General features: G+C 43.8%; 2 protein-coding genes across 4 annotated transcripts; one reads left to right on the top strand and one right to left on the bottom strand.

The window, feature by feature from the left end:
- Positions 1 to 2,998: 2,998 nt before the first annotated feature.
- LOC136488570 (uncharacterized) lies at positions 2,999 to 3,835 on the bottom strand. Its single transcript, XM_066485462.1, has 2 exons — positions 3,740 to 3,835; positions 2,999 to 3,583 (listed from the first exon to the last, which is right to left on the bottom strand). The coding sequence occupies exons 1-2, from the start codon at positions 3,833 to 3,835 to the stop codon at positions 2,999 to 3,001; spliced, it is 681 nt and encodes a 226-aa protein (XP_066341559.1).
- Positions 3,836 to 7,354: 3,519 nt separating this feature from the next.
- On the top strand, positions 7,355 to 24,939 carry LOC136486567 (metal transporter Nramp4-like). 3 transcript variants are annotated; one of them, XM_066483495.1, is made up of 13 exons: positions 7,355 to 8,483; positions 17,626 to 17,704; positions 18,046 to 18,086; positions 18,214 to 18,292; positions 18,954 to 19,058; positions 19,900 to 20,009; positions 20,333 to 20,514; positions 20,863 to 20,932; positions 21,288 to 21,458; positions 21,934 to 22,038; positions 23,541 to 23,666; positions 23,758 to 23,853; positions 24,595 to 24,939. In XM_066483495.1, exons 1-13 carry the CDS (start codon positions 8,262 to 8,264, stop codon positions 24,613 to 24,615), a joined length of 1,407 nt encoding a protein of 468 aa, XP_066339592.1. In that variant the 5' UTR covers positions 7,355 to 8,261; the 3' UTR covers positions 24,616 to 24,939. The 3 variants fall into 3 exon arrangements, with proteins under 3 accessions (XP_066339592.1, XP_066339590.1, XP_066339591.1); XM_066483493.1 differs by having other exon boundaries at positions 7,358 to 8,483; positions 24,372 to 24,939; XM_066483494.1 differs by lacking the exon at positions 7,355 to 8,483 and adding an exon at positions 9,051 to 9,325 and having other exon boundaries at positions 24,372 to 24,939.
- The last annotated feature ends 686 nt before the right edge of the window (positions 24,940 to 25,625 follow it).

Below are 25,625 nucleotides of genomic sequence, written 5' to 3'. Positions count from 1 at the left end.
CCTCCATGACTCAGTCTTAGTCGAAGGCCTTTACTCTTGGGGCGCTATGATCGAGGTCGGATGGTAACACTGATTTGGCTCCATACACTAGGAAGAAAGGGGTTGAATCCTGTGGAGCGGTTTGGGGTCGTTCTTAGGCCTAGAGGATCGCTGGGACCTTTGCAACCCATTGCCCATCACACTTTTTGAGTCGGTCAAAGATGCGGGGCTTGAGTCCTTGGAGGACCATGCCATTGGTCCGCTCGACCTGACTGTTAGTACGTAGGTGTCAGATCAAGGCCCAATTGATCCTGATACCGTATCCATCACAGAAGTCCAGGAACTTCTTTCCGGTGAAGTTTGTTCCATGGTTGGTGATGATATAGTTAGGGACACCAAACCGATAGATGATGTCGAGGAAGAACTTGACCGCCTCTTCTGTGCGGATATTGGTGATGGGCTTCGCCTCTATCCACTTGGTGAACTTGTCCACTGCTATGAGTAGGTGTGTGAAGCCACCTGGGGCCTTTTTGAGGGGTCCAACTATGTTAAGGCCCCAGACTGCAAATGGCCAGGTGATGGGGATGGTCTGAAAATCCGGCGTTGGCAGGTGAGTTTGCCGAGCGTAGAACTAGCATCCTTCGCACCTGCAGACAACCTCCTCTTTGTCTTGGAGTGCAGTGGGCTAGTAGAAACCTTGTCGAAAGGCTTTCCTGACCAGTGACCTCGGGGCCGCGTGATGTTCGTAGATTCTAGCGTGGACCTCAAGAATGAGCTATTTCCCCTAGTCGGGTGGGATGCACATCATGAGTACTCCCGACGGACTTTGTTTGTAAAGCTCATCACCAATGGCGACGAACGTCTTGGTGCATTGAGCGATTCATCGTGATTCAGTCTTTTCTGGTGGGAGAACCTCCTCAAGGAGGTAGGCAAGCAGTGGTGCTCTCTAGTCGGTCGGATCGAGTGCCATCACGACAATGTCGCCGGGGGACATTGCCATGGAGGCACCAAGGTCGGAGCCCCCGAGCACTTGGTTGGGGTCGGGGCACGTCGAGGGGTTGGAGCACCCGAGTGCTAGATTGGTATTGGTGTGCATCTGGGTTGGATCCTCTAGAACATGGGTAGATGGCTCATGGAGATCGTTGATGAAGGCCCCATCTAGAGATGGAACCCGCCTGGCAGCCAATTTCATGAGGAAGTCGGTGACATCATTGTCCTTTTAGGGGACATGATGCAGTTCGATCCCTTAGAACTTGTCCTTGAGCTTGCACACCTCCTGGTAGTATGCTACCATGAGAGGGCTCTTGCAGGAGGACTCCTTCATGACTTGGTCTATGACCAACTCTAAGTCACTGTGGACATATAGCCGTGTGGCACCGAGCTCGACAGTGACGCACAGTCCATTGATGAGGGCTTCATACTCTGCGGCATTGTTCGATGCTAAAAAATGGAGATGGATCACATAGCGAAGCCTGCTCCCATCTAGGGAGATCAGAACCACTCCATCCCCCAAGCCAGGTGCCATAACTGACCCATCGAAGTACATCATCCAGTACTCATGGGTGACATATGGGGTCGAAAGCTGGACTTTCGTCCATTCAGTGATGAAGTCGGTGAGAGCCTAAGACTTAATAGTGGTGCAAGGGTTATACCTGATGATGTGGCCCATGAGCTCGAGAGCCCATTTGGAGATTCATCCCATGGCATCACGGTTACAGATAATGTCTCCCAGCGGGTATGAAGTGACGACGATGACTTCGTGATTGATGAAGTAGTGCAGGAGCTTTTGGGTCACCATCAAAATGGCGTATAGAAGCTTCTGGACCTGGGGATAGTGAACCTTGGTGTCGGTGAGTACCTCACCAATGAAGTATTCTGGATGTTGGACCTTCAGGGGGTGTCCTGGCTCCTCCCTCTCAATGACAAGGGCGACGCTCACAACGTGGTTGCTTGTCGCAATGTAGAGGAGGAGGGATTCTCCCCATTCGGGAGCGATGAGGATTGGGGCCGATGTTAGTGATGCTTTGAGGCTTTCCAAAGCCTGCTGTGCCTCCTCTGTCAAGACGAATGCATCTGTCTTCTTGAGAAGTTTGTAGAGAGGCATCCCCCGTTCACCTAGTCGGGAGATGAAACGACTCAGGGCGACCAAATAGCCGGTCAGCCTCTATATGACCTTGATGTTGTGTATAGGGCCCATGTTGGAGATGGCCATGATTTTTGTGGGGTTGGATTCGATGTCGCCCTCGGACATGATGTATACGAGCAGCTTCCCCTTTGGAACCCCGAAAACATATTTTTTGGGATTCAATTTGATGTTGAACCTTCGGAGGTTCGCGATTGTGGCGGCCAAGTTTGCGATCAGGTCGCTAGCTTGAGCCGTTTTCACCACTATGTCATCTATATAGACAGTGATTGTTGGTTTTTGCCACTCGACTTGGTCAGGTTGGTCAGGTGGGTCAATTTGGTCGGCAAAGCATCGCTGCATGCACCGTTGATAGGCGACGCCAGTGTTCTTTAGACCAAAAGGCATGGTTATGTAATAGTATGAACCATATGGGGTGATGAATGAAGTCATGACCTGGTCCAACTCTTTCATCATGATCTGGTAGTAGCCTGAGTAGGCATCCAAGAAGGAGAGGATTTCACACCCTGAGGTGGAGTCGACTATCTGGTCTATGCGTGGTAAAGGAAAATGGTCCTTTGGACATGCCTTGTTGAGGCTAGTATAATCAACATACATTCTCCATTTCTCATTCTTTTTCACAAGAACAGGATTAGCTAGCCAGTCAGACTGGTATACCTCTTTGATGAATCTGGCTGCTAGGAGTTTGGTGATTTCCTTACCTATGGCCATGCGCCTCTCATCGTCAAAGCAACACAGGCGTTGCTTAGCATGCTTTGAGCCTAGGACGACGCATAGTGCATGCTCGGTGACCTCCCTCGATATGCCTAGCATGTTGGAAGGATTCCACACGAAGACATCATGATTTGCGCGTAGGAAGTCAATGAGCTCGCTTTCCTATTTGGCCGGGAGCTTGGTCCCAACCCAAATCATCTTGGTCGGGTTGGTGGGGTTGATCTCCAGCGCCTTGGTTTCCTCGGTCGGATGGAAGGCACTTGAGGAGGTTGGCTCATTGTAGTCGGGGACTGCTAGAGTCACCGAATTCCTGAGCTCTGGAAGCTCAGTGGAGTTGATGATGGCGGTGGCGAGCTTGTAATGCTCACGATCGCACGTGTTGGCATGCAAAAAGGTGCTACCCATGGTGATGACTCCGTTCAGTCTCAGCATCTTTAGCTTGAGGTAGGTGTAGTTGGGGATCGCCATGAACTTGGCATAGCATGGCCTCCCCAAGATGGTGTGGTAGGACCCTAGAAAGTCCACCACCTCAAAGGTCAGGACCTTTGACCGGAAGTTGGCTCGGTCGCCAAATGTGACGGGTAGGTTGATCTGCCCGAGTGGGTATGCCTGCATCCCTAGGATCATGCCATGGAAGGGAGAGCTCACTGGGTGGATCTTCGACCGAGGGATGCATATGGCGCCAAGGGTGTCGACATAGAGAATGTTGAGGCTGCTGCCTTCGTCCATCAGCACCTTGGTGAGGTGCTTTTTGTGGACGATGGGGTCGACAATGAGCGGGTAGCGACCTAGTCAGGCAACGTGGGAAAGATGGTCTCTCTGATCAAAAGTGATTTGGGAGTCTAACCAGCTGAGGGAAGAGGGATGGACCAACTCAGCGGCGTGTGCATCTCTATAGCGTACCTTGTGCTGGTGCTTGGAGTGGATGGCGTTGGATCCCCCAAAGATCATAAGGCATTCCTTGGGGTTAGGGAAGCCGTCTTCATCCTTGCCCGCCATGCCTCCCTTCTTGGCTATGTCCTCCTTGCCTTTCCCTTCCTTTGGCTTGCCACAGGAAGCGCTTGAGGAGCTCGTAGTCCCTATAGAGGTGTTTAATGGGATAGGCATGGTTGGTGCATGGACTCTCCATGAGCCTATCGAAATGGTTGGGCTGGCCCTGCTGGGGCTGCTTGACTGTGTGGTCGACATTGGCAACCAAAGCTGAGTTGGTCGGTCGATGCTGATCCATCATGTTCTTCTTGCCCCTTTTATGTGGAGGGGCCCTCGCCTTGGTCCTCGCGCTTGGCCTTGCCCCTATCCCGACCGCTGCTGAAGACCACCCCGACTACCTCCTCACCGAAGGTGCGGTTTGTGGCGATGTCAAGTAGGTCGCAGGTGGTATGGGGCTTCACACAGCCGAGCTTGTGGATCAGGGACTTGCAGGTTGTCCTAGAGATAAATGCCCTAATGACGTCCGCATCGACGACATCAGGAAGGGAGTTGCACTGCTTTGAGAACCTACGAATGTAATCCTGTAGGGACTCATTGGGCTCTTGCTAGTAGCTCTTGAGGTCCTAGAAATTCCTAGGACAGACAAAGGTCCCCTAGAAATTTCTAACGAAGGCCCTCTTGAGGTCCGCCTAGTCGTGGATGCTGTCGGGCGAAAGGAATTTGAGCCATGCTCAAACATGCTCCCCCACAAAGATGGGGAGGTACTAGATGATGAAGTAGTCATCATCCACTCCTCTAGCTTGGCAAGAGATCCAGAAGTCTTTGGGCCATAGGGGGTTTGTCTCCCTGGTGTACCTAGTGATGTTGGTGGGCGGTCGGAAGCGCTATGGGAATGACACTTTCTAGATGTGGCAATCGAAGGCCCATGGCCCTAGGCCATCGAGGCTAGGCTCCGATCATTTAGTTGGCCGCCATGCCTGGGGTGCATGTCCCTGCACTCCTCGATGGTCAGGTCAGGGCCTATGTCGCCTGCTCTCACCGTCACTCAATGGACGTCCATGCCGAGCGTGGCGTCGATTGTTGATGACGCTGCGAGTGTCATGGTTCGGACTAGGCTATTTGCGCATAGGTGGTTGATGTGGAGCGGGCACTAGGTCAGGCTCTAGTGTAGCTGCAGCTTCCTACCCCACGCCCAGCAACTACAGTGGTGAGTGGACGGAGCAATTCAATTGGTGCGACCCTAGTCCCCCGATTGGGCAAGAGGCCATGAGCCAGTGTCGCAACACGGAGCTCTCTGCCTACTGAACGATGGTAGTTTCCACTAGCGCTTGAAGGTTCTGGTGGATTGCATGTTCCTAGGGGTCGATAGGCTCGGTAAGGCCGTGCAGAAGCATCGCCGCAGCCGTGATGTTCTGGCCAGCTTGAGCAAACTGAGGTGGTCATTCCCTCCCATCTAGGATGTTACAATGGACCTAACGAGCGTGACCCCGAGCTTCGCTCGTTGGGTTACGCGCATGTGGCGCAGCGTGCTGTGCCGAGCATGCCAGTGTAGGTGGCGGCTAGCTCTAAAACCTTTTCCATAACTCCTCGTCGTGCTCCTGTGCATGCGCTAGGGCCTTCGCACAGGGGTCTAGAGGGGTGTGAGTCGACAGAGACTCCACTACCACCGATGGCTGTCCCAGGGCGTCCGCCAAAGCACACTCCCAGGACAGAGGGTGGCCAGGTGCCACGATGTCACCGATGATGGAGCCATTGCATTCGATCCCATCATTGACGAGGTCATGGAAGGAGGCGGGAGCGTAGCCCACCATCCCCATGAACTCGGACATGAGAGGGGGCGGCGTCAGCATCGTTTGGAGCCCCCCGCGCATGCGTCCATGAGGGACACGAAGCCATAGGGGAACCGGTCATACAACGGTCATGGTGAGGACAACGGGGTCCCTCCGGAGAGTCGGCGGAAGGTGTTAAATAATGAGTAAAGAACAATATGTATGTCACTCACCATGGAGTTTGAGCCTAGAAAGGCTCGAGGCGAAGCGCGGGTGTCTCGACGTTCAGGTCATTGAGTGGCTCGAGGCCGGTGGAGGGCGCTCCTCCTCCAGTGGGCGTCGGGACAAGTGCCTCCTCACGGAGTCAAAGTACGCCGAGCTGGTTGGTGACGAAGTCCAGGCTTCCGAAGAGGAAGGTCTGGAGCAGCCCAAAAATGGGAGGAACCCACATCCCAACAGGTGGGAGCATGGGAAACTCCATCGATCTGAAGCGAATCGTATCGCTAGAGTCCGCCATGCCGAAGATGGCTGAAAGATGGGCCATCTGATAACCAAAATCGGGAACGCACGACGTCCTCCCCACGGACGGCGCCAACTGTCGGTGCGAAAAGTGACCAACAAGTATATATTTATAGTTTTGCCGTGCATTGTGATCGGATGCGGCCTAGCACTCAATGACACAAGATTTATACAGGTTCAGGCAACGTGCCCTACGTCCAGTTTTAGTCAGTCGATGACTTTATTCCTGAGCCTAGGTGCTCGAAGTTTGCTGTAGGGTTACAAACGAATAGGAATGAGAATGGGGGTGTTAGAGGCCCGGTCGGACTCTGAACCGAGTGGCCAAGATTGACGGGGGCTCTAACGTATGCTATGTATTGGAGCGTATGCTCTGTGTGTCTCTAAAGCTTATTGAGCTGTTGTGTTCTCGAGTTGTCGATAGAGTCTTTGAGAGAGAGAGAGCGACAACCTCTGTTTTTTAGGAGAGAGTGCATCCCCTTTTATAGTTGAAAGGGATGGCCTTACAAGTCAAAGAGAAAGAGAGAAAGTGTATATGTGTGCAGCCTAGTCTTGTTGCTTACGCCATCAGGAACGGGATGGCAGCTAGCACCCACATACTGTTTATGCCTAGACGCGTCTGGTAGGCTCTACCGTGTTCGCCTGGTACGACAAACGTCGGTGCCCACAATACCGATTATGGTCTGACGCGTCTGGAAGGTTGTATAGTGTCCGTCTGTCATGACCTGGAGACACCGTCTTGTAGGTGCGCAGGGTATGGCAAGGTACGGCCCTTGGTATTACGGTTGACTTGAACGTCTTACCTTATCTGCTCCACTAGCTCCCCAGGCCCACACCGAGCGGGTGTCCCCGGTCGGTCGTTCCTAGTCGTCCCCAACCGTGTTGGTTGGAAAAGAGTAGCGAGCAGAGGTCCAGCGTATCCTCGATCGGAGAAAGGGGGTCGGGCGAGGCGGAGCCCGCTAACAGAGGTCGGAGGTGCCGGTTGGGGACTAGATCGTGGTCTTGGCCTGTTATTGTGTATCTGGGCTGGCCCATGTGTGTGCTGTCGTTGCGTCGCCTACAGGGCCGAGTTTTGTAGGAAACCAGGTCCATTGGGGACCCCGGGTTTATAAACCCGATAATTTATAATATCAAATAAATACCATTAGTTTAATTACGAAATATATTTTCATAATAAATTGATTTAGAGCCATAAATGTGAATACTATTCATTAGAAACTTGGTCAAACTTGAACTACGTCAACAGGCACACAACACATATTCGTATTCTTTTTGGACAGAGACCGTGAGAACATCTCCAAGAGACGCTTTTATCTTTTCTAATTTATAGGAATATGGTGAAAAAAAAAACGCTCCAACAACCTAGTCAATTGGATGTCCAAATATAGATACCGTATCTTCCGGATTTCTTGCTAACTAAAGATGGCGATGAGAATAGCTCTTTAGACTGTGCACAAAATATAGAAAAACAGTTGAAGAATATAAAGATGTATAGAAAACGATTTTAGAGAGTAGATTATAGAAATACTGGAGATAGCTCTCGCAAGCTAGCTCTATTCCTTTGGTACGGAAGACGCACACGGCGCACCAACCCATGACCCACCTCAGCATGTGGCACGTACGCGCGCACTCTGGTGACAGCTCCGGAACCAACATCACGCTGCCATCGAGATCGAGATGTGAAAGTGAAAGGCTGGCATGGCGCTGCCATCGAGATGCTGACCGTGCACCTTGGATAAGCCAGCGGACCATCAGCGAGGTCGGAGGGCTCGATCTCAGGCAGGCTCTCTGTATCCATCGCAACATCCCTACCACCAAGTACTCCACTCCACAGTTAATTTAAGCGACGAGTCACGTCAGGCGGTACGCGTAGAGCCGTGTGACCGCAAACAAATCCCCTCCAGCCCAGGCCACTACATCATTAGATTAGACCACCATTAAACTAACTGGTTAGGTGAGCAAGCTCCGTACGCCACCAGTGCACTGTGCATGCACAACGACGACTTGTATTGCTTCCTCGACGCTTGCGTCTCAACCGAAACGATACGAATAGTAGTTTGTTACCGATGCCACAGGGAGCTAGCGGAGAGTTGACCTGCGTTTATTTGAAGCGCACACCCCCAAAACCAAAAAGTCGCAAGTCTCGCCTGCCGGCCATTTCGTGATCGCCAACAACATACACTCGCAACGCAGCAGCAGCAGCAGCCGCCATGGAGGAGGAGGAAGCCGGGAGAAGGATGGAGAGAGGAGATGAACAGCTGCGTAGGACGACGGGCAGCCGGAGGGTGACGGCCATCGTCGGAGCTAGCGGCGGTGGCGAGATTGAGATACAGATGGAGGCCGCCACCGCGGTCGGCAGCGGGGCATCGGCGGCGGCGGCGGCGTCGACGTCGTCGGGTCAGGAAGGCGATGCGGAAGAAGGCCTCCAGCAGGTTCGATCGCTTCGCTTTTCAATTTTTTTTTCTGCATCTAGCTCCTACTTGTGTCGGTGTGGATGCATAATTGCATAGAAAGATTTGGAGTGTGTGGAGACAGCTTGCATGGATATCGTAGCTGCATCACCGATATATCTGAGCGTTATTAATTCGAAGGATTTTAAATTGATGTTAGTGCTTGTCAGCGACTAAGTATAGGATAGCTGCGCGCGCTTGATCCTTTCTTTGTGTACATGCAGCTGACCTGACCCGGCTGCTCCACTCACTCGCCTACAGATTAGGATCGGCTAGCAGTGAGTGCAGCTCCGGCTCTTGTGATTTAACCTCCACTGATGCAATGGAATACGAGCGGTGATTCTCTCCCATACTCATCACTCTTACAGTGCTACTGGAGAAAATGAATTATTTTAGAAGGCCAAGAGGGTGATGAATTTTCGCTCTAAATTTGAAAAGTTCATCTATCCCTATATAATATAATAATAAAAGGCGAAATTTCAGGTCTTTTTTTTTCGTCCAGCCCATTCGTTCGTCTGGCCCATTCAATCCGGCCCACAACAGGCCCACTGCTCAGACCCGCTTCTACCAACACGCCTTTTCCGCGCACGGCCGCTCGTCCGCTCTAGCCCGATCGCTTCGGTAAGCCTCCGCGCTGCCGCTCCCCATAAACCTCGATACGGCAGCTCCCCATCCACCTCAACCCGGCAGCATGAAGAGGATGCCATCGTGGGTGGCGAGAAGGGCGCTACGAAACCGGATCTCGCCGTACCAGCCAAGAAATTGAGGTAGGGCAGACCACTGGCCATTGCCCGATGGAGAGCTTGTGGATAAAGAGCAATCAAGTAATTTCCTCTTCTCTTGCTAATATTTTTTTTTTCTGAATCTCGCTCTGCTTAACTACTTGTGAAGTATGGTGAAAATGAGATAAAAACTACTCCTTCCGAAGCCGTGTAAAGAATATAAAAAAACATATGTACGTTCAACCCTGGCTACTGGCTTCGGTTCCTTCCTGCTTCCAAACACTGTATTCCGAAACATGGAGCCATTCTAAGTCCTAAAGAGGGAAAATGAACTATGGGAGAGACGGAGCCGGCGAATTAAAGCCACGATTCTGAGCTCCTTTGGCTCATGCGTGCTACAATACTGCTATGATGTTGTACAGTGTGGAAGCTGGAACCTGTAGGTCGATATGGATTTCAATGTCTGAAATCAAATTGGTTCTAACCGAGCGGGCCAAGAGGCCTGACGAGGGGATTCAAACTGGGAAAAGAGAAAAGAAATTAGTTCTAAATAAATATTTTTGTTATAAATGGCTCACTAGCACACTAATAGAAACACTAGAGAAGATGGGATCAAGCTAACTAAACTAACGCCTGAGTAACCCCTGCTCTATACATCTGCTGAAGATCTATACTGATACATTTAATTCATCATCAAGTAGTAGTTTGTTTTCCCTGTAGCATGCAACATAATAATTTGATGTTTTGTATTATATTGGATTTTGATTATGCATTTTCTGATTTTTTTTTTGTTTAGAACGATAAATAATATTACTCCCGTTGCAACGTACGGGTAATTTTGCTAGTATATATAACGACGACATGCCGGTAATATAAATTTTCTAAGACCAAATACGTTACAATTTTATATGATCCACTCTAGGGAAAGTCCCAACAAAATTTCCAATCTGTTTGAATAATGTGTCACCAATCTGTTTGAATAATGTGTCATATATATCACTTGTTCGTACATCGCTGTTGGGTCTAAATTCAGCATCACTGCTCGAAATGGCAATGATGGGTCTCGTCTATCAGTGTCGGTTTAGCACCTCAGGCGTAGAACATTTTACTGGCAGCGATAGCATGAGGCGTCACTGCAGGGTTTGACTTTTACCCGATAGTGATAGCTTCTAGGGTCACTGCCAGGTCAATTACTTGAACCGGTAGCAGCTTTCATTTTCTCATTTTTACATACATTTTATTACCATTAAATAGAATTTGCTGACCAACATTTTATATTTGTTATTATCAGTAACGTATAACACATATCTCACTGACTCACTGCCATTATATATCTCATAAGATTCGATAATGAATACATCATAATTACAAAACCATGTATACATAATTAGAAAACCATGAAGTCAGTGCAAACAAAAATCTCTTAACTACAAAACAAGTGGACCACACCCACTCCTATTAGTTGTTAGGAGTACTTGCTATGACATAGCCCATGTAGTGAACATATCTTTGATTGTGTAACCAAGCACATCATTTAAGTACTTTAACGAATGAATTAGTGCACTATGTTTTGCTTCACCGGGACAGGGTGTACCAAAGATGGAAGAATTTGGCGGGATTGTAAATTAATCTAAAGCAAAATGCAAATTATCCTGCATTCCATGTGAGGTGGATCTTGAACCTACATAGTACCAGCGGTGCTGATGGAAACAGGGTCCCAATCTTCCATCACAAGTGGAGGAAACTATCGATTTGGTGGAGATGCGACACACCGATCAAGCTTCAGATCATAAGACCCGAACCTTGCATCTTATAGCACCACGTCTCCTCTGATTATCAATCGTGTCACAATCCGGTTGACTTCACCGAGAAGGCTAATCCCTGCCGCGAATGGAAGAACACAACCAAGAACAAGATAAAACACAACTCAAGTAGAGTGACAATTGCGGATGTATGATTAAGCTCTCAAGTGTGGGGTTTCACAAACGGATGATGGCGACTGTTCAAATATAGATTGATCTAAAGCAAAACCCAAACCATAACTCGGGAGATGGCTACTAAATATATATCGTCTGAGGGGCGTGCACAACCCCTGGACGTGCCCCCTAATGGCCTCTAAGACAATACACGACCCACCAGACCAAAAGATAGTGTTGCAACACTCTAGCAGATTGTGTATGTTAACTTGTCTCGACGATTCCTATTGACTCTGGTGGAATTTTGATGTGAAGCCGACACCACTGGTTAACTTTGGTTAGCTTATGAAGTTATCTTTCCATCTATAGGTAGAATGTCGAAAACGAGTCTGTATATGTCTATTTTAGTCTGAGCTACTCTTGGAGGCTCAGATGGACTCGAACTTGATATGTATTGGGCCTCCTCCAACTTGACTTGGACACCCATGCTAGCCTCCTGAGGTGGTGCCAAGGAGGAGGTCATCCTTGGGCATCTCTGAGGTGTTCTCCACATGATTGGGACATTCTCTAACTTGGGCCAAGGTCCCAAGGGTGAATAGCAAGCCCAAGACGATGTCGCAACCTCTGATAGAAACAACATCAGCTTGTCATGATGATTTGAAGGCCTTGCCGACATGATATTGAGGTTGGGCCAGATATATTTGAAAGATGATCAAACAAATTTTCCATCAAGTGCTAATTGACCTCAATTGCACTCCAGATGAATGTGTATGATCTTCCTAATGATGTATTGCTAGGCTGCTAACGAACCGAATGTTCTGCTTTAATTTGATGGTCTTGCACCCCAAGACATGTCTTGAGCACGGTGCATCCACATCCTATGAGCTATAGAGGTCATGTAAGAAGTCTCTCCAAGGTGTCTAGTATCCTCAAATTGTTCCCTAAACACATTGAATGTGTCAACATTAATTAGGTAGCAACAATTTTTACTTATGTCGTTGTGCAAACATAGGATCGAGCTCACCTTGTGTTTAACTTTCCTGGACGTATCTGTAGGTGTCATGTCCTCATCATGCACCTGAGTTGCTCCATAACTTTATTTAGAATGGCTTGGAAGTTACGCGCAGCATATGTCAAATCATGCTCGATAGTCCTTGCTAGCCTATTTAGCGACTATTTCTGAATCCCCTTTCACAAGCAATCGTTTAACACCCAAGGATATGGCAAATCGTAAACCAGTTAATAGGCCCTCATATTCGGCAATGTTGTTAGTTGGAGTAGGATCAGTAAAATCAATTTGAATTGTGTACCTCATGGCATACCCTTCTGGAGAGATTAAGACGACTCCAACCCCTACGCCATTCTTGCATTTTGCTCCATCGTAGAACATCAGCCAGTGCTCGGGGTTTTGGGCCGCCTCCTCGGCTTTGGGATTTGTCCATTCTGCAACAAAATCTGCTAGAACCTGCGATTTGATCACAGTCCTAGGCACAAACTCTATGTCGTATTGGCCTAACTCGACTGACCATTGAGCGATTCTACCAACGACATCTCAATTATAAACAATGGTACCGAGTGGATATGAAGAAACAACTTTGATCTTGTGACTTAAGAAATAATGCTTAAGCTTGCGAGAAGACATCAATACGGCATAGAGTAATTTTTGGATGTTAAGGTACCTGGATCGGGCATCATGTAGTACTTCGCTCACAAAAATACACGGGGTGTTGTTTTGCTGACTTCTCAGCTTGACGCTCGACCGCTAGGACCGCGCTAACAACTGTTGGAGTTGCTGCTACATAAAGGAGCATGGTTTCACCATCTTTGGGAGGAACAAGTATAGGCAATTGTTTCAAGTATTGCTTGAATGCCTAAAATGCTTCTTCGGCCTGCTCGCTCCAAAGAAAACCATCATGCTTCTTTAATAATTTATAAAACAGCATACCTCGTTCGCCTGACTTGGATACAAATCGACTCAGGGCTGCCATCATGCCAGGTAGCTTCTAGACTTCTTTCTTGTTGCGTGGAGACTGCATGTCATCGATAGCCTTGACCTTCTTCGGGTTAGCTTCGATGCCCCGATGAGACACCATGTACCCGAGTAGTTTACCCGAGGAAACACCAAAAGAACATTGTCGGGATTTAGCATCATCTTGTTCTTACGTAAGTTATTAAAAGTTTCTTCTAGATCAGCGATTAAATTGCCTTTGAATTTGCTTTTAACAACAATATCATCAATATATGCATCCACATTGCGGCCAATCTGGCCTTCAAGAACAATATGAACACACTTTTGATACGTAGAACCAGCATTCTTAAGGCCAAAATGCATCTTAATATAACAGTACACACCGAAAGGAGTTACAAATGCAGTTTTTTCCTCATCATCTATGCATATGCTAATTTGGTGATATCCTGAATAGGCATATAGAAAACATAGCAATTCGCATCCGGAGGTTGAATCTACAATTTGATCTATTCTCGGAAGGGGATATTCATCCTTAGGGCATGCTTTATTCAAGTCGGTGTAGTCCATGCACATCCGCCATGTGCCATTAGGCTTTTTAACCATGACGGGGCAGCTAGCCACTCCAGGAAGGGGACCTCTCATACGAAACCGGCCTTCAATAACCGGTTGATTTCATCTCATATGGTGGCTCGCTTCTCGGGTGTATAGCGTCTTTGTTTTTGTTTGACTAGTCGAACGCCAGCTGGTAGACCCAATTTGTGCTCGATTACCTCCCTGGGGATCCCAGGCATGTCCGACGGCTCCCAAGCGAACACATCTTTATTTGCTCGGAGGAAAGCAATGAGCTCGAGTTCCATTCGGATCATTAGGGGCCAAATATAGTTGTCCAATTGTTGGGTGCTCTGTTGCGACTTTCCCCTAGATCGGGGTGTGTCATCAAGCCTGCCCTGGAGCCCCTACGTATGCCTCCCTCTATCAAGGAGTGGTTACAGGGGTATTGGCTTGAGTTGTGTCCTAGACGATGACCAACCTGGGTGATTGGAGAGATAAATAGTGCTTCTCTGGCCACGAGGGCTTCGGAGCCCTCAAAGCCTAAGCTACGCTATAACTCTTATGGGAACACCATCCTTGCGACATGTTTAAAGGCCTATGAGTTTTGAAGGAGAACTCCTCGATCTTCCCTGCAGTGTCAAAACGGACAGTAGAGGTCCCAACATAGATAGTGGCACCGGCCGTACGCAAGAACAGTCAACCCAGAATAATAGGTGTCATTTCATCACGCCCTATGTTTAGTATCACGAAGTCGAACACCATGTGAGAATTCCCGACTAAGACTTCAACGTCATCAGCAATTCCTTCAACGCAGCGAGTCGACTGGTCCGCAAATCTGATGCGCATATTTGTCTTCAGCAACGATGCGAGTTGTAGTATATTATCACAGACAGACATGGGGATAATGTTGACGGCTGCACCGAGATCACAAACAGCTTCTAGAGTGTGCAGGCCAATTGACACTAAAATGATGGGACGGCCAGGGTCTCCATTCTTGACTGGCCAAGAGATGTCTTGCCAGCCCTTGATGACTGGCTCTCGGTAGAATTTTGGTTTCACTATCTCAATGGAATCGACGTCGTCAAGTTTGGTCCGATTGGCTTGAGATGAGTGATTTCATAGGTATGGAGGGCTGAAAAAGAACCTCCTCTTTTTCCCATTGATATTGAAACGCATCTTGGCGGTTGAAACGCATCTTGGCGGTTGAAACGCATATTGTGGCCTTCACGGTGTGTAAGAAAGGTCGACCCAAGATGATGGGCTCTTTTGGACTACGACCGGTATGCAGGACCACAAAATATGTCGTTACATAACAACCAGCAACTGCCAAGCAAATGTCATCTAAAATCCCCTCGACTCGTCGGGTGGATTGATCTGGTAGCCTAACACGTATATTTGGATCATTTAGGTCCCCAAGCTGTAACACGTCATCATAGACTGATGTAGGCATGACGTTCATGCCCGCGCCCAGATCGCAGATGGCTCTCAGCTTGTGAGGGCCGATGATGATCGAGATAATTGGACGGCTAGGATCCCCCTTCTTGATGGGCCAAGTGTCACCCCACCATCTAGCAATGGGACGCTCTATGTAGTAACCCGACTTTGCTATCTCGATGATCATAATATCATTAGTCCTCTGATGATGACGTCGAGGCATGTGGTTCGCCGGAAATTTGTATCCACTAGCACCCCGTTTTGTCTGTGACGTGAAGACTGGTGGACTCTCAACAACCTCTTGGTTAGGTTCCTCATAATCGGGAGCCGTAAGTTGAACCTTGAGATTGATCTGGAGAGATTGTCCAGATGGAGTTGTGACTTCTTTGATGGTCCTTATTGATTCGGGACTCTTGACCCCGATCACCTTGAAATTGAGATCTCTGGCATGCTAAAAAACCAATCTACCAAAGCAGATAGTCGGTGGCACATCACGGAGAAAAGCTTTGATCTGGGAATCCTTGGTGAGATCCCCCATGACAACAGGTGGTGCCGCAGCGATGTCGGAACGCATCGGTTTTGCGTACCAAACGTTCTTGATGATTGTCATGATCGGTCTTCGTGCAAGATCGCCCTACCTAGCGCGCCTCTGTCGATGTTTTTTACCAGCAGATATTTGGTTCTTGGGGAATCTTGCCTGGTGCGAAGAACAATCACAGATGGAGATGAGATTTATACTAATTTGGCCCCCAGGAAGCAAGTAAAAGTTGTACGTCCAGTTCCTACTCTTGTATTGCTTGTATTCGGCGAGATTGCTGTTACAATATAGCTATGCCTATGAAAGAGTCGATGATTACAACAGGGGATATTGCTAGCTATTTATATCTGGGATCAACTTGCCCTACAAGCTAAGGAGTCATGCTCTAGTCGGAGTCCTAGCGCTATCTGGAGATATCCTTCCTTGAATAGGGCCGTCATGGGCCTTCGGGTCATCTCTGATCCGGAGTCGGTAGTCGGCAATATGGAAATCGGGGTACCCGGGGGTATGGCATCGACAATAGGAAAAATCAGGGTTGAGTGGAGAAATTCTATGTATAATGCTTATTAGGAGGGTGATCATGTGATAGATGGTGCCCCACATCACCATGTGGATAGTTTGGCCTAAAGAAATAGTTAGAGGACTTGAGTGGCAAGGTTGATGCTTTAGGAACTAAGTGCCTTATAGAAAAGTTGGGTGGCAGGGATGGGATTGAATTAGGCCATTTTCCAAATATATTTGAATGAAGCTAAATTATGTATGAATTTATCACTATCAAGTAGACCTATAGGTTTGTCATTGATAGGGGCATCTATAACATATGAATACTAAAATTGTGGGTTGAGAAGTCCATAAATTGCATGAGAGAAAAATCATGTGACCTATTAATTGTGAAAAGACACATGGAATTGCATTGTCGACAAATCATTTTGGTAGTTCATAAATCTAAATGAAAAATGTTTTTTAACTAGAAGTGATGAGGAAATTTTCTGGAAGTTACTGATGGAGGCACCAATCGAGGTAGATGATGATATGATTAGTTATCAAGTAGTCCTAGTCTAGGAGGCCATGTAAGTGAGACCATAACTTCACTTTTATAGTTTGTGGATCAAAATTCCATTTGGGGATAGAATTGAAACTTTATTTACTTGGGTAGCTATTGGTTTGTGCCCCTTTGTTGAAGAAGCAATGCATTTTTCATTATTTGTGACAACAAAAGTAAAAACTTTAAAATGTTGTTCAAAAGTATGGTACACAGATAACTTGATTGTAGAACACATGATCTTAAGTGACTATAATGAGCAATACAATTACATTCCCTAAAAAAGTTTGTATATTCAAAGACGAGGGTAGCAAGATGATGAAGCAAGGGATGCTCTATTTTCACATTGTCCTTTTAACACATGGAATGGGTGTTGTCTTGATGTAGACACTCAATTCGTCCGACAAATAGGTTTACTTCACTGGGTTAAAGGGGATTATATACAATGTGGATATGCTCCTATGCATGGCCAAATCGGTTATGATCATTGCGGTGATATCTGTCTACCTAGTTTTAAGTCCTAGACTAGTCACCACATTCTATGATTTAATTCCAGGATGGAATAGCATATGTACTAAAAAGTTAGTTTTTCATTCTAATTATATATTATGGTACGATATGTTGGGTGATGGATTCTTTATTTAGGAACCCTAAAGTATTTTTCTATATTGTTTTGAATAATTCCTATAAGTATTGCCTCATCATTTAATTAAGGCAATATTGTCTCTATACTGTTATCGTGCCACTGTTCTTGCCAAAATATACCATCCAACTTAGTTGTGACATTGCCCAAATAACTCCAGCTTTGTTTGCGACATCTGGCCCTTGTCAAATAACATCTTTGGATGAGTTATATTTCAGCAGCATAGTTTCAACATAATGCATAATGTTATGGAGTCGATTTATTTAAATATATGTTATAGTTTTTCCTTACCACTATGTTTTTAGCAGACACCAACATGGAAGAGATTTCTAGCACATGCTGGACCTGGTTTCCTTATTTCCTTGGCCTACCTTGACCCGAGCAATGGTAATAATATCTATTGTATACTCTCTCTCTCTCTCTCTTATCTTTCCTTTGATCAGACCTCACCAATATCTCTATCTATGCTCCATGTTAGCTTGGTTGTGTTGATGTTTTTGTCTAGCTGTTTGGAGCTGTTTTGGTTATGAGAACTAGTTGAACTTGTGACCACGTACTGGTCCAATTTTTAGTATCTTGTGCTCATGTTACACTTCATTCAAGTTTTCTATAACAGCCAGGCTAAGGTCTTTTGTCTACAATAATGTTAGCTAGTATATCTAAAAGAAAGACTTATTCATTCGCCTTTATTAATATTTATGTTTGATTGGGATGTATATTTGGAACAGTGCAAACTGATTTGCAGGCTGGATCAATTCACAAATATGAGGTAGAACTGCCAACTATACTTCAATTTGTCAATTTTTTGTTTTCACTAATGGGAACAGCTTATGACATTTCATTCCTACATAATTTCCTACTATAAGAATCAGAACTAAACATGTTTTTCTTTTCAGTTGTTATGGGTTCTATTCTTTGGGTTCTTTTTCGTATTGGTCATACAATCTTTGGCAGTAAAACTGGGCATCATTACAGGTGAGCCTATTCTATCAAGTTGGTTATTATGAATGTACTCTTAGAAATATTCGATGAATGACAAGTGCCCACTAATAGGATTTGGCAGCAAAATTGAATTTGTTCCAAATTTCAGTGATAGTTTACATGTTTCAAATTCAGCCATACCCGTGACTCAACCTAAATTAGTTTGAATTATAATTAAACATTCTACTTGTCGGATCACTATACCCGACCCCAAAGCCTGAACAAAATGTTTGTAAAGCCTCATATAGTACTATTTGGTATTAAGTTTTGTTATTAGAAATAGCTAGTTCTTTTATTGAAATTTTTATTTCTTTGTTGCTGCATATGAAAACGCATCCCCTAGGTTGATGGTTGTACATAATGCATCCAAAACCTTATTAGGTCCATTCAAAAGTATTATATACTTCACTGGTGCCTGACCTTGGATATATCCCCTAGGTTCCATGGCTGTAGACAATGAAACTCCCTGCGCCACCAAAATGGATCATGAAATGTCTTTGTTATTTTTTGGCCAACTTTTATTGATCAAAGAATTTTGAACATTTAAACTTTGATAAAATAAATAAAATTCTCATGAATTTTAAAATTCACAAGTTTTTTATTGTTATCATATATAGTAGCAAATACCATCTTAATTTCAATGTAACTACAACAGGAAGGAATCTTGCTGAGATGTGTATGTATGAATATCCAAAGTATGTGAAGTATGGCCTTTGGTTGCTCATTGAGGTTGGAGTGATTGCTGCCACTATACCAGGAGGTATTGATTTTGTTCTTGTTCATTATTTCTCCCTAGTTTGGCTGCTATGAATGTACGAAAAAAATTTAAGAGCAGTAGTAATTGTCACAACAATATGGTGTAGTAAACTCTCGAAGACATACTATTGATTCCCAAAGTCTATCTGTAGGGTGGTTTGGGATTTTCGGGCAGTAATTCCTGCCTATTAGATGTGCTATAGTTCCATATTAGCCTTGGAGGGCTCTAAAAACACATGGTTAACTCTTTTAAGATACATTGATGAAAAACATCATGTGGTTGACAAGGAAAATATATCCATATTTTTATGATCACTACATGAAAACAAATCAATGCTGACAAGCAATAAAAAGTAATAGTGATGGACATTTTGCTATCACCTATGACTCGTCACTAATGACTGGCCAAGGTGACGAGCTTTAGCCTGTCACTTTCTGTACTAAGTATTGCTAGGCAACAATTAAAGCACACCACCTTTTATCGTGTAATGTGTGACAACTAAAGCACGTCGTTGAACACTGTATATAGGAGTTGGATCAATGTGGTAAACATGGATGAACTCTGGCTCAATATTAGCATAGCTACTGTTCACTGCAATGGCGCCAGAAAGCTCGCCAGGTAAAACTTCATGGGTGATACCTCACCACATCCACACACGGGCCACATCATCAATATTTACCATGTTGATTCAGCAGCACATTGCCCTGTCATTTGAGTACTTGCAAAATCATTAGCAAGTTCAAATGGTTTTTTATACTAAAAAATAATGTTATAAAACAAATGTAAGTTTTGTACGTATATCAATGTGAGCACTCATTGCAGCATCTTTTTTATCATTGTATAGTTTTAGGAACAGCTTTGGCATACAACATATTGCTCAACATCCCTTTTTTGGCTGGTGTTCTGATATGTGGAGCAAGCACTTTCCTGCTTCTAGCTTTACAGACCTTTGGGGTAAGATTCTCATGTCATGGTTAATATAGTGTGTCACCACCTAAGTTTGATAAATATCATATGTATTTTCATTTAACTAAAAAGCCCACAAGATACTTTCAGGAAATGATATGGTTATGCGTCTATTTATATAATTCTTTCCATTTCACTTCTAAAAAGGAAAAGGAATATTTTTCTATTATGGAGGTCAAATAATGAGGGTATAAATATGAGAAGAATTATGTAGCACAAAAAATTCCGGTGACTAAACAGTAACATATATAGTGCTTCAACTTTGGTTAGCATATAACTGACATGCAACCATTCTTTTTTTTTTCTTGAAGGTTAGGAAAATGGAGCTCATAGGAGTTATTTTTATGCTCCTTATCACCGTTTGCTTCTTTGTTGAACTTAGTAGTGTCAATCCTCCTATGGGTGAGGTAATTGAAGGCCTATTTGTCCCAAGATTGCAAGGGGTTTATGCCATGTCAGATGCAATTGCACTATTTAGTGTCCTCATTGTGCCGTAAGTATATACAATTTTGGATTAGGATCTTGTTGTGAAATAGTCCCTCTATTCCAAAAATTTGTCACAGATTCAAAATTTATTCCACAATCTTGTAATTGTAGCTTATGGACAACTAATTGAGCTATCAGCATTCATTCAATCCCTCGTGCATACACGAACTGGGGGAAGATTACAACCTTTCCCATTTCTTAGTGCGACAAACAATATAGTATCACTACAATATATAATTAGGGCACTTTGGTAAATTACCTTTAGCACAAATCTGTCTTAAAATTGCTATAGTGACATGTATTTTGGGAGAGAGGGAGTATCAAATATGCACCTCTCACTACCTTTTGATATTAGGCACAATCTCTTCCTGCATTCCTCATTGGTGGTATCAAGAAAAATATCACCTTCTCCAAAAGGATTCAAGGTAAGTGACCAATATTCATAATAATTCACTTTCAATGATTAGAGCATTGCAACTCAAGTTAAATTTGGAACCTAAGAAGGTCGTGCGGTATGTTGACAAATTCATAAACAATTTTGAGGTTGATGTTTATGCATTAAGGATCGTAAGAAGGAAAATCATGCAAATATTAGCAATTTATAATGGAAGTACATGGTGCATGAAAGTTTAGATCATTGCATGCGATGACTCACAAAGAATTGTGTAGTACAAATAACAAGGATATATTTATAGAGAGTTAGATATCACTTGTTTATATTTGAAAAACATTTATATTTGAAATTCCAATTATAGTTTAATTTGACCCTTGTTTATCCAGGACACTTCAATGTTCTTCTTGATTGAGAATGCATTTGCTATGCTCCTTGTGCTACTTGTAAATGTAGCAATTGTGTCAATTACGGGGACGATATGTGCCAATACTCAGCTGGTTGACAACATCAATGCATGTAGTGGTCTTACACTGAACTCGACATCAATATTATTAAAGGTTAGTAGTTTTTCCACAAAACTACTATAAGTTAGTACTTACCCCAACATTACATTGCGCCGGATTTAGCGTTCGTCTATATTATATATTAATAACAGTAACCAAGCACATTGCAATTATAAAACTTATTATACCTTTTTATTGCAACCAATTAACCCCTGCCAAGAACCAAATGAAAAAAGTTCTCATCGGTTTTTGTATATTTTCCCTTTTGTTTATATATTCCTCTCAATCGTCTACGCTCCTTTTATCACCCAAATAAATTTGCCTTAGTGTTGTTTTCAGTGGTAGCCATGCATGATTCAGATCCATTGGAACATATAACTGTTCGGTAAAACATCTGTAGCATATAAAATAACGAATTAAACTAAACTTTTTGACAGTACAACACCAAGGAAGACAAAACAAAAATAATTCCATATGGATCTTTATTATTTTATATTCTTTTGACATATTATTAAATTTTTATGTGCAGAATATGTTTGGCAGATCAACTTCAAAAATATATGGCTTGGCATTATTAGCATCTGGTCAGAGTAACACAGTGACTACCAGCTATTCTGGACAATATATTATGCAGGTAACTTATAATGGATGACTACAGGGGATGTCAGTCCCTGATATTGTGCATATCAAGATACATTTACCTTATATATATTGTATTAATTCTATATTATATATGGAAGGGTCAGCTACATAAGATAGGCAAGGGAGAAAACTAAAAAATAAAACCCCTATGTGCATGGATTCTAGATGGTGTAGGTCATAGGGAAAGAATTGTGCTCAAAGGCAATATGCACATGTTGTGAGGCTAATCCATGGTGTCCAATGTCATAATCTCATAGATAGGAGGTGCCAATATCCTTAGGGGGAGAGAGACAGAGTGAGTGATAGTGGAGGAATATACTTATAAACATCTTCCCTACTTACTTAATCTTATTACTGAAGTCCATATCCTTTCTTTATTTAGTGAAAAAGTTAATTTGATTTACTATCACTAATTAAGTTCAAGTATTTTAATGACATGATCTATAGACATGGATGGCGTGCAGTGGATAGCCTAACTATGGCCAACCACATGCCCTATGACTAGCATAGAACTAGGCTGCTGCTTCAGCTATATATGGGGTTAAGTTGGCAACTTGTTGGGTTGACTTTGGCCCATGGGATTATGCAACATGACATTAAGGGTCTGTTCGGTGCAACTATGAGATGAGGAAAAGCTGCTATGAGCTATGTGTTATGGAAAAGCTATAAGTTGTTTGCTTCAAACAACTATGTCCCTGTTTGGAACCGATTAAAATCGGATTCTTGGCTACCTCACCGTGAGAATTGCAAAAATCGTGCCAAACGCATCGCAATATCAATCAATGATTCTTTAATTTTTACCATGCAAGACTCGCCCACAGCAAGAATGAACGGGGAGCCCAATTTCTTGTACTGTAGCTCCGCTACCGCACAGTGCGGTCACGCAAAATGCGTATCCAGACATGGCTATGAAACTTACCCCTCCTTTCTATCTCCCTTAAAACAACTGTAGAATATATCTCTATTTCAACCCATTTGGAAAAGCCAAAAGCAGGATGTAAGGTGTTACAAAAATTGTACTACGTGACAGTAGCAACTTCTGCATAAGCAGCTTCAGATTGCACCCATTTGGTTGGTGTTCACTTTTTGACAGTAGAAACACTTTGTAGAAGCTAAACCAAACACAACCTAATGGTTCCCTTATTATATTGTGCACAACAATGTCAACATCGAAAATGGATAATAGTAAATCATGTATACTAGAAATTAGTGTATTATGACCGAACACATATGCATGCCATGCACTTTATTTTACCAAAATTAACCACCATCAAATAAATTAATTTTTACAGAAACAAAAGAGAGTTTATTAAATATTTAAATTTGTCACAAATGAACTCATATTATGAATTGTGTTTCCTGTTTAAGTGTAATTTTTTATTAAAAATATAATCTATATCCAGCAAATTTTTTGAATGACAATTGAAAAATATTAGTCTCCTTTTGCTCCCAAATTTATGGAGTAAAAACTTTTGCTATCTTCATTTGGTACAGGGTTTCTCCGGGATGAGGAAATGCATCATTTTTATGATTGCTCCCTGTTTCACCATCATACCTAGTTTGATAATTTGCAGTGTTGGTGGTACCCCTTACGTTCGACAACTCATCAACATATCTGCTGTAACTTCTCTGATAACCATCATCTCGTCATACAGGAATAATCAATATTAGTAGCGGTATAGAATTCTGATAATTTTTCTTCATTTTGCAGATCATCCTAGCTTTTGTGTTGCCATTTTCCCTAGTTCCTCTCCTAAAATTCAGTAGCAGTTGTGTGGTGAAAGTACCATACAAGAACTCAAATTGTGTAAGCTATCTAACTCAATGTATTACTATATACAACAACACAATATAAGTAACCTATCTAATTAAATTGGTTATTGTGTGATTTCTACTTGACATTCGTGATCACCTAAAACAAATTTCAATTTATTAAATTAAATGAAAATATTGCTTAGGCTTTTCTTTAGCACTATTCACCTTGTAGGGTTGTACCTATACTATCTTGCATGCTGAATAATCGGCAATGGCATTCTGTGTCCACCGGTACTTAGCTACTTAATGTTGTATCATATTTCCTAGTTAACACTGATATTGGAAAGAGGAGAATTAACAAAAGAAAAGTTTTACATTGAATTTTAGAGGAAAGCATGATAAAATTTGTGTATGCATTCACTAATTCTAGATCATTTCCTACAAGTGGAATCTTGTTTAGAAAAACTTTAACTTTCTTGTCAAATATCTATACCCATGCTTTGCATTTGTTAATGTAGCATTACTTTTGTTATTTGTTACACTCACATCAATTTCTGTCTTCACTTTTAGATTGTCCAAGTCGCATGGATTCTCTCCATTGTAATTATGGGGATCAATATTTATTTCTTTTGCAATAGCTTCATAAGTTGGCTTGTGCATAGTGAACTCCCAAGGATAGTCAATGCTATAATAAGCACCCTTGTCTTCCCTTTCATGGCTGCATATATCGCAGCTTTAATCTACTTGGCTTTCAGAAAAGTTAATGCTGCTGGCCTATTCCCTTCCGTGTCAGTTTCTAGTGGGACTGAAGTAGAAGCATGGAGGCAAGATGGCAACATTGATGATATTGGTGTACGTTGACATGTTTAAAACGTAGTATATAAATCTATTCTTCATGAAAAAAAAATAATTTGTTCATACAGCACATATTCAGGGAAGACGTCAAACCATTGAAAGATGTACATATATAGCTATACATATAGTTTGATGATATGGTTAGATTTGTTATCTATTTAGGTATGTAGTATAAGCAATTTAGATTTTTCTATCTACTTTGGTATCTAATATAAGGAATTTGCTGTCTTTGGTGGTTGCTCATATTATATTTGATTGGGTTAGGGCCCATCTGGAATGTGAAACAATTCTACAGAACACTAAATGTAATTGTTTGTTGTCAATTCATTTGTTACTTTTTGCAACATGGAGTAAGATAATGCTGTCCATGGTGGTTACTCATTGTCAGTGCAGAAAGTGACCAACACATAAATATTTGTAGTTTTGCCGTACATTGTGATCGGATGTGACCTAGCACTCAATGACACAGGTTTTATACTGGTTTAGGCAACGTGCCCTATGTCCAGTTTGAGTCGGTCGGTGACTTTATTCCTGAGCCCAGGTGCTCGAAGTTTGTTGTGGGGTTACAAACGGAAGGGAGAAAGATGGGGGTACAAGAGGTCCGGTCGGACTCTGGTCTGAAGGGCCAAGAGTGATGGGAGCTTCGCTATGTGCTAAGTGTTCGAGCGTGTGCTTTGTGTAGCTTTAGAGTGTCTAAAGCTATAGCTGGTGAAGAGTGCTTTCCTAAACGCTAAACGGTAAACAGTCGGTCACCTACCATTTAGCCATTATTCGAGCAAAACATCCCATTAAACGGGCAAAACGGCCAATTAAACGGGGTAAACGGGTGATTAAACAGAAACGGTGCACCACCATGTAGCGTTTACACGGTGTTTAAATGGGCTAAACAACTGTTTAGGCGAACAGTGATGGTGAATCAAATGTAAGTGAACTGAGGGATCTCTCTATTGGGAGAGAGCACATCCCCTT

The sequence above is a fragment of the Miscanthus floridulus genome, chromosome 10 (assembly GCF_019320115.1).
Source record: "Miscanthus floridulus cultivar M001 chromosome 10, ASM1932011v1, whole genome shotgun sequence".
Classification (NCBI taxonomy): Eukaryota; Viridiplantae; Streptophyta; class Magnoliopsida; order Poales; family Poaceae; genus Miscanthus; species Miscanthus floridulus.
This window is presented reverse-complemented; position numbering and strand designations above follow the sequence as displayed.

Bases quoted from the DNA above. Each gene is read 5' to 3' on its own strand.
- LOC136486567 (XM_066483493.1), top strand. From the start codon at position 8,262: ATGGAGGAGGAGGAAGCCGGGAGAAGGATGGAGAGAGGAGATGAACAG. The intron at 8,484-17,625 runs GTTCGATCGCTT...TGTTTTTAGCAG, and splicing joins CGGAAGAAGGCCTCCAGCAG to ACACCAACATGGAAGAGATT. The intron at 17,705-18,045 runs GTAATAATATCT...TATTTGGAACAG, and splicing joins CTACCTTGACCCGAGCAATG to TGCAAACTGATTTGCAGGCT.
- LOC136488570 (XM_066485462.1), bottom strand. From the start codon at position 3,835: ATGGCGGGCAAGGATGAAGACGGCTTCCCTAACCCCAAGGAATGCCTT. The intron at 3,584-3,739 runs GTACGCTATAGA...GTCCACAAAAAG, and splicing joins ACTCCAAGCACCAGCACAAG to CACCTCACCAAGGTGCTGAT.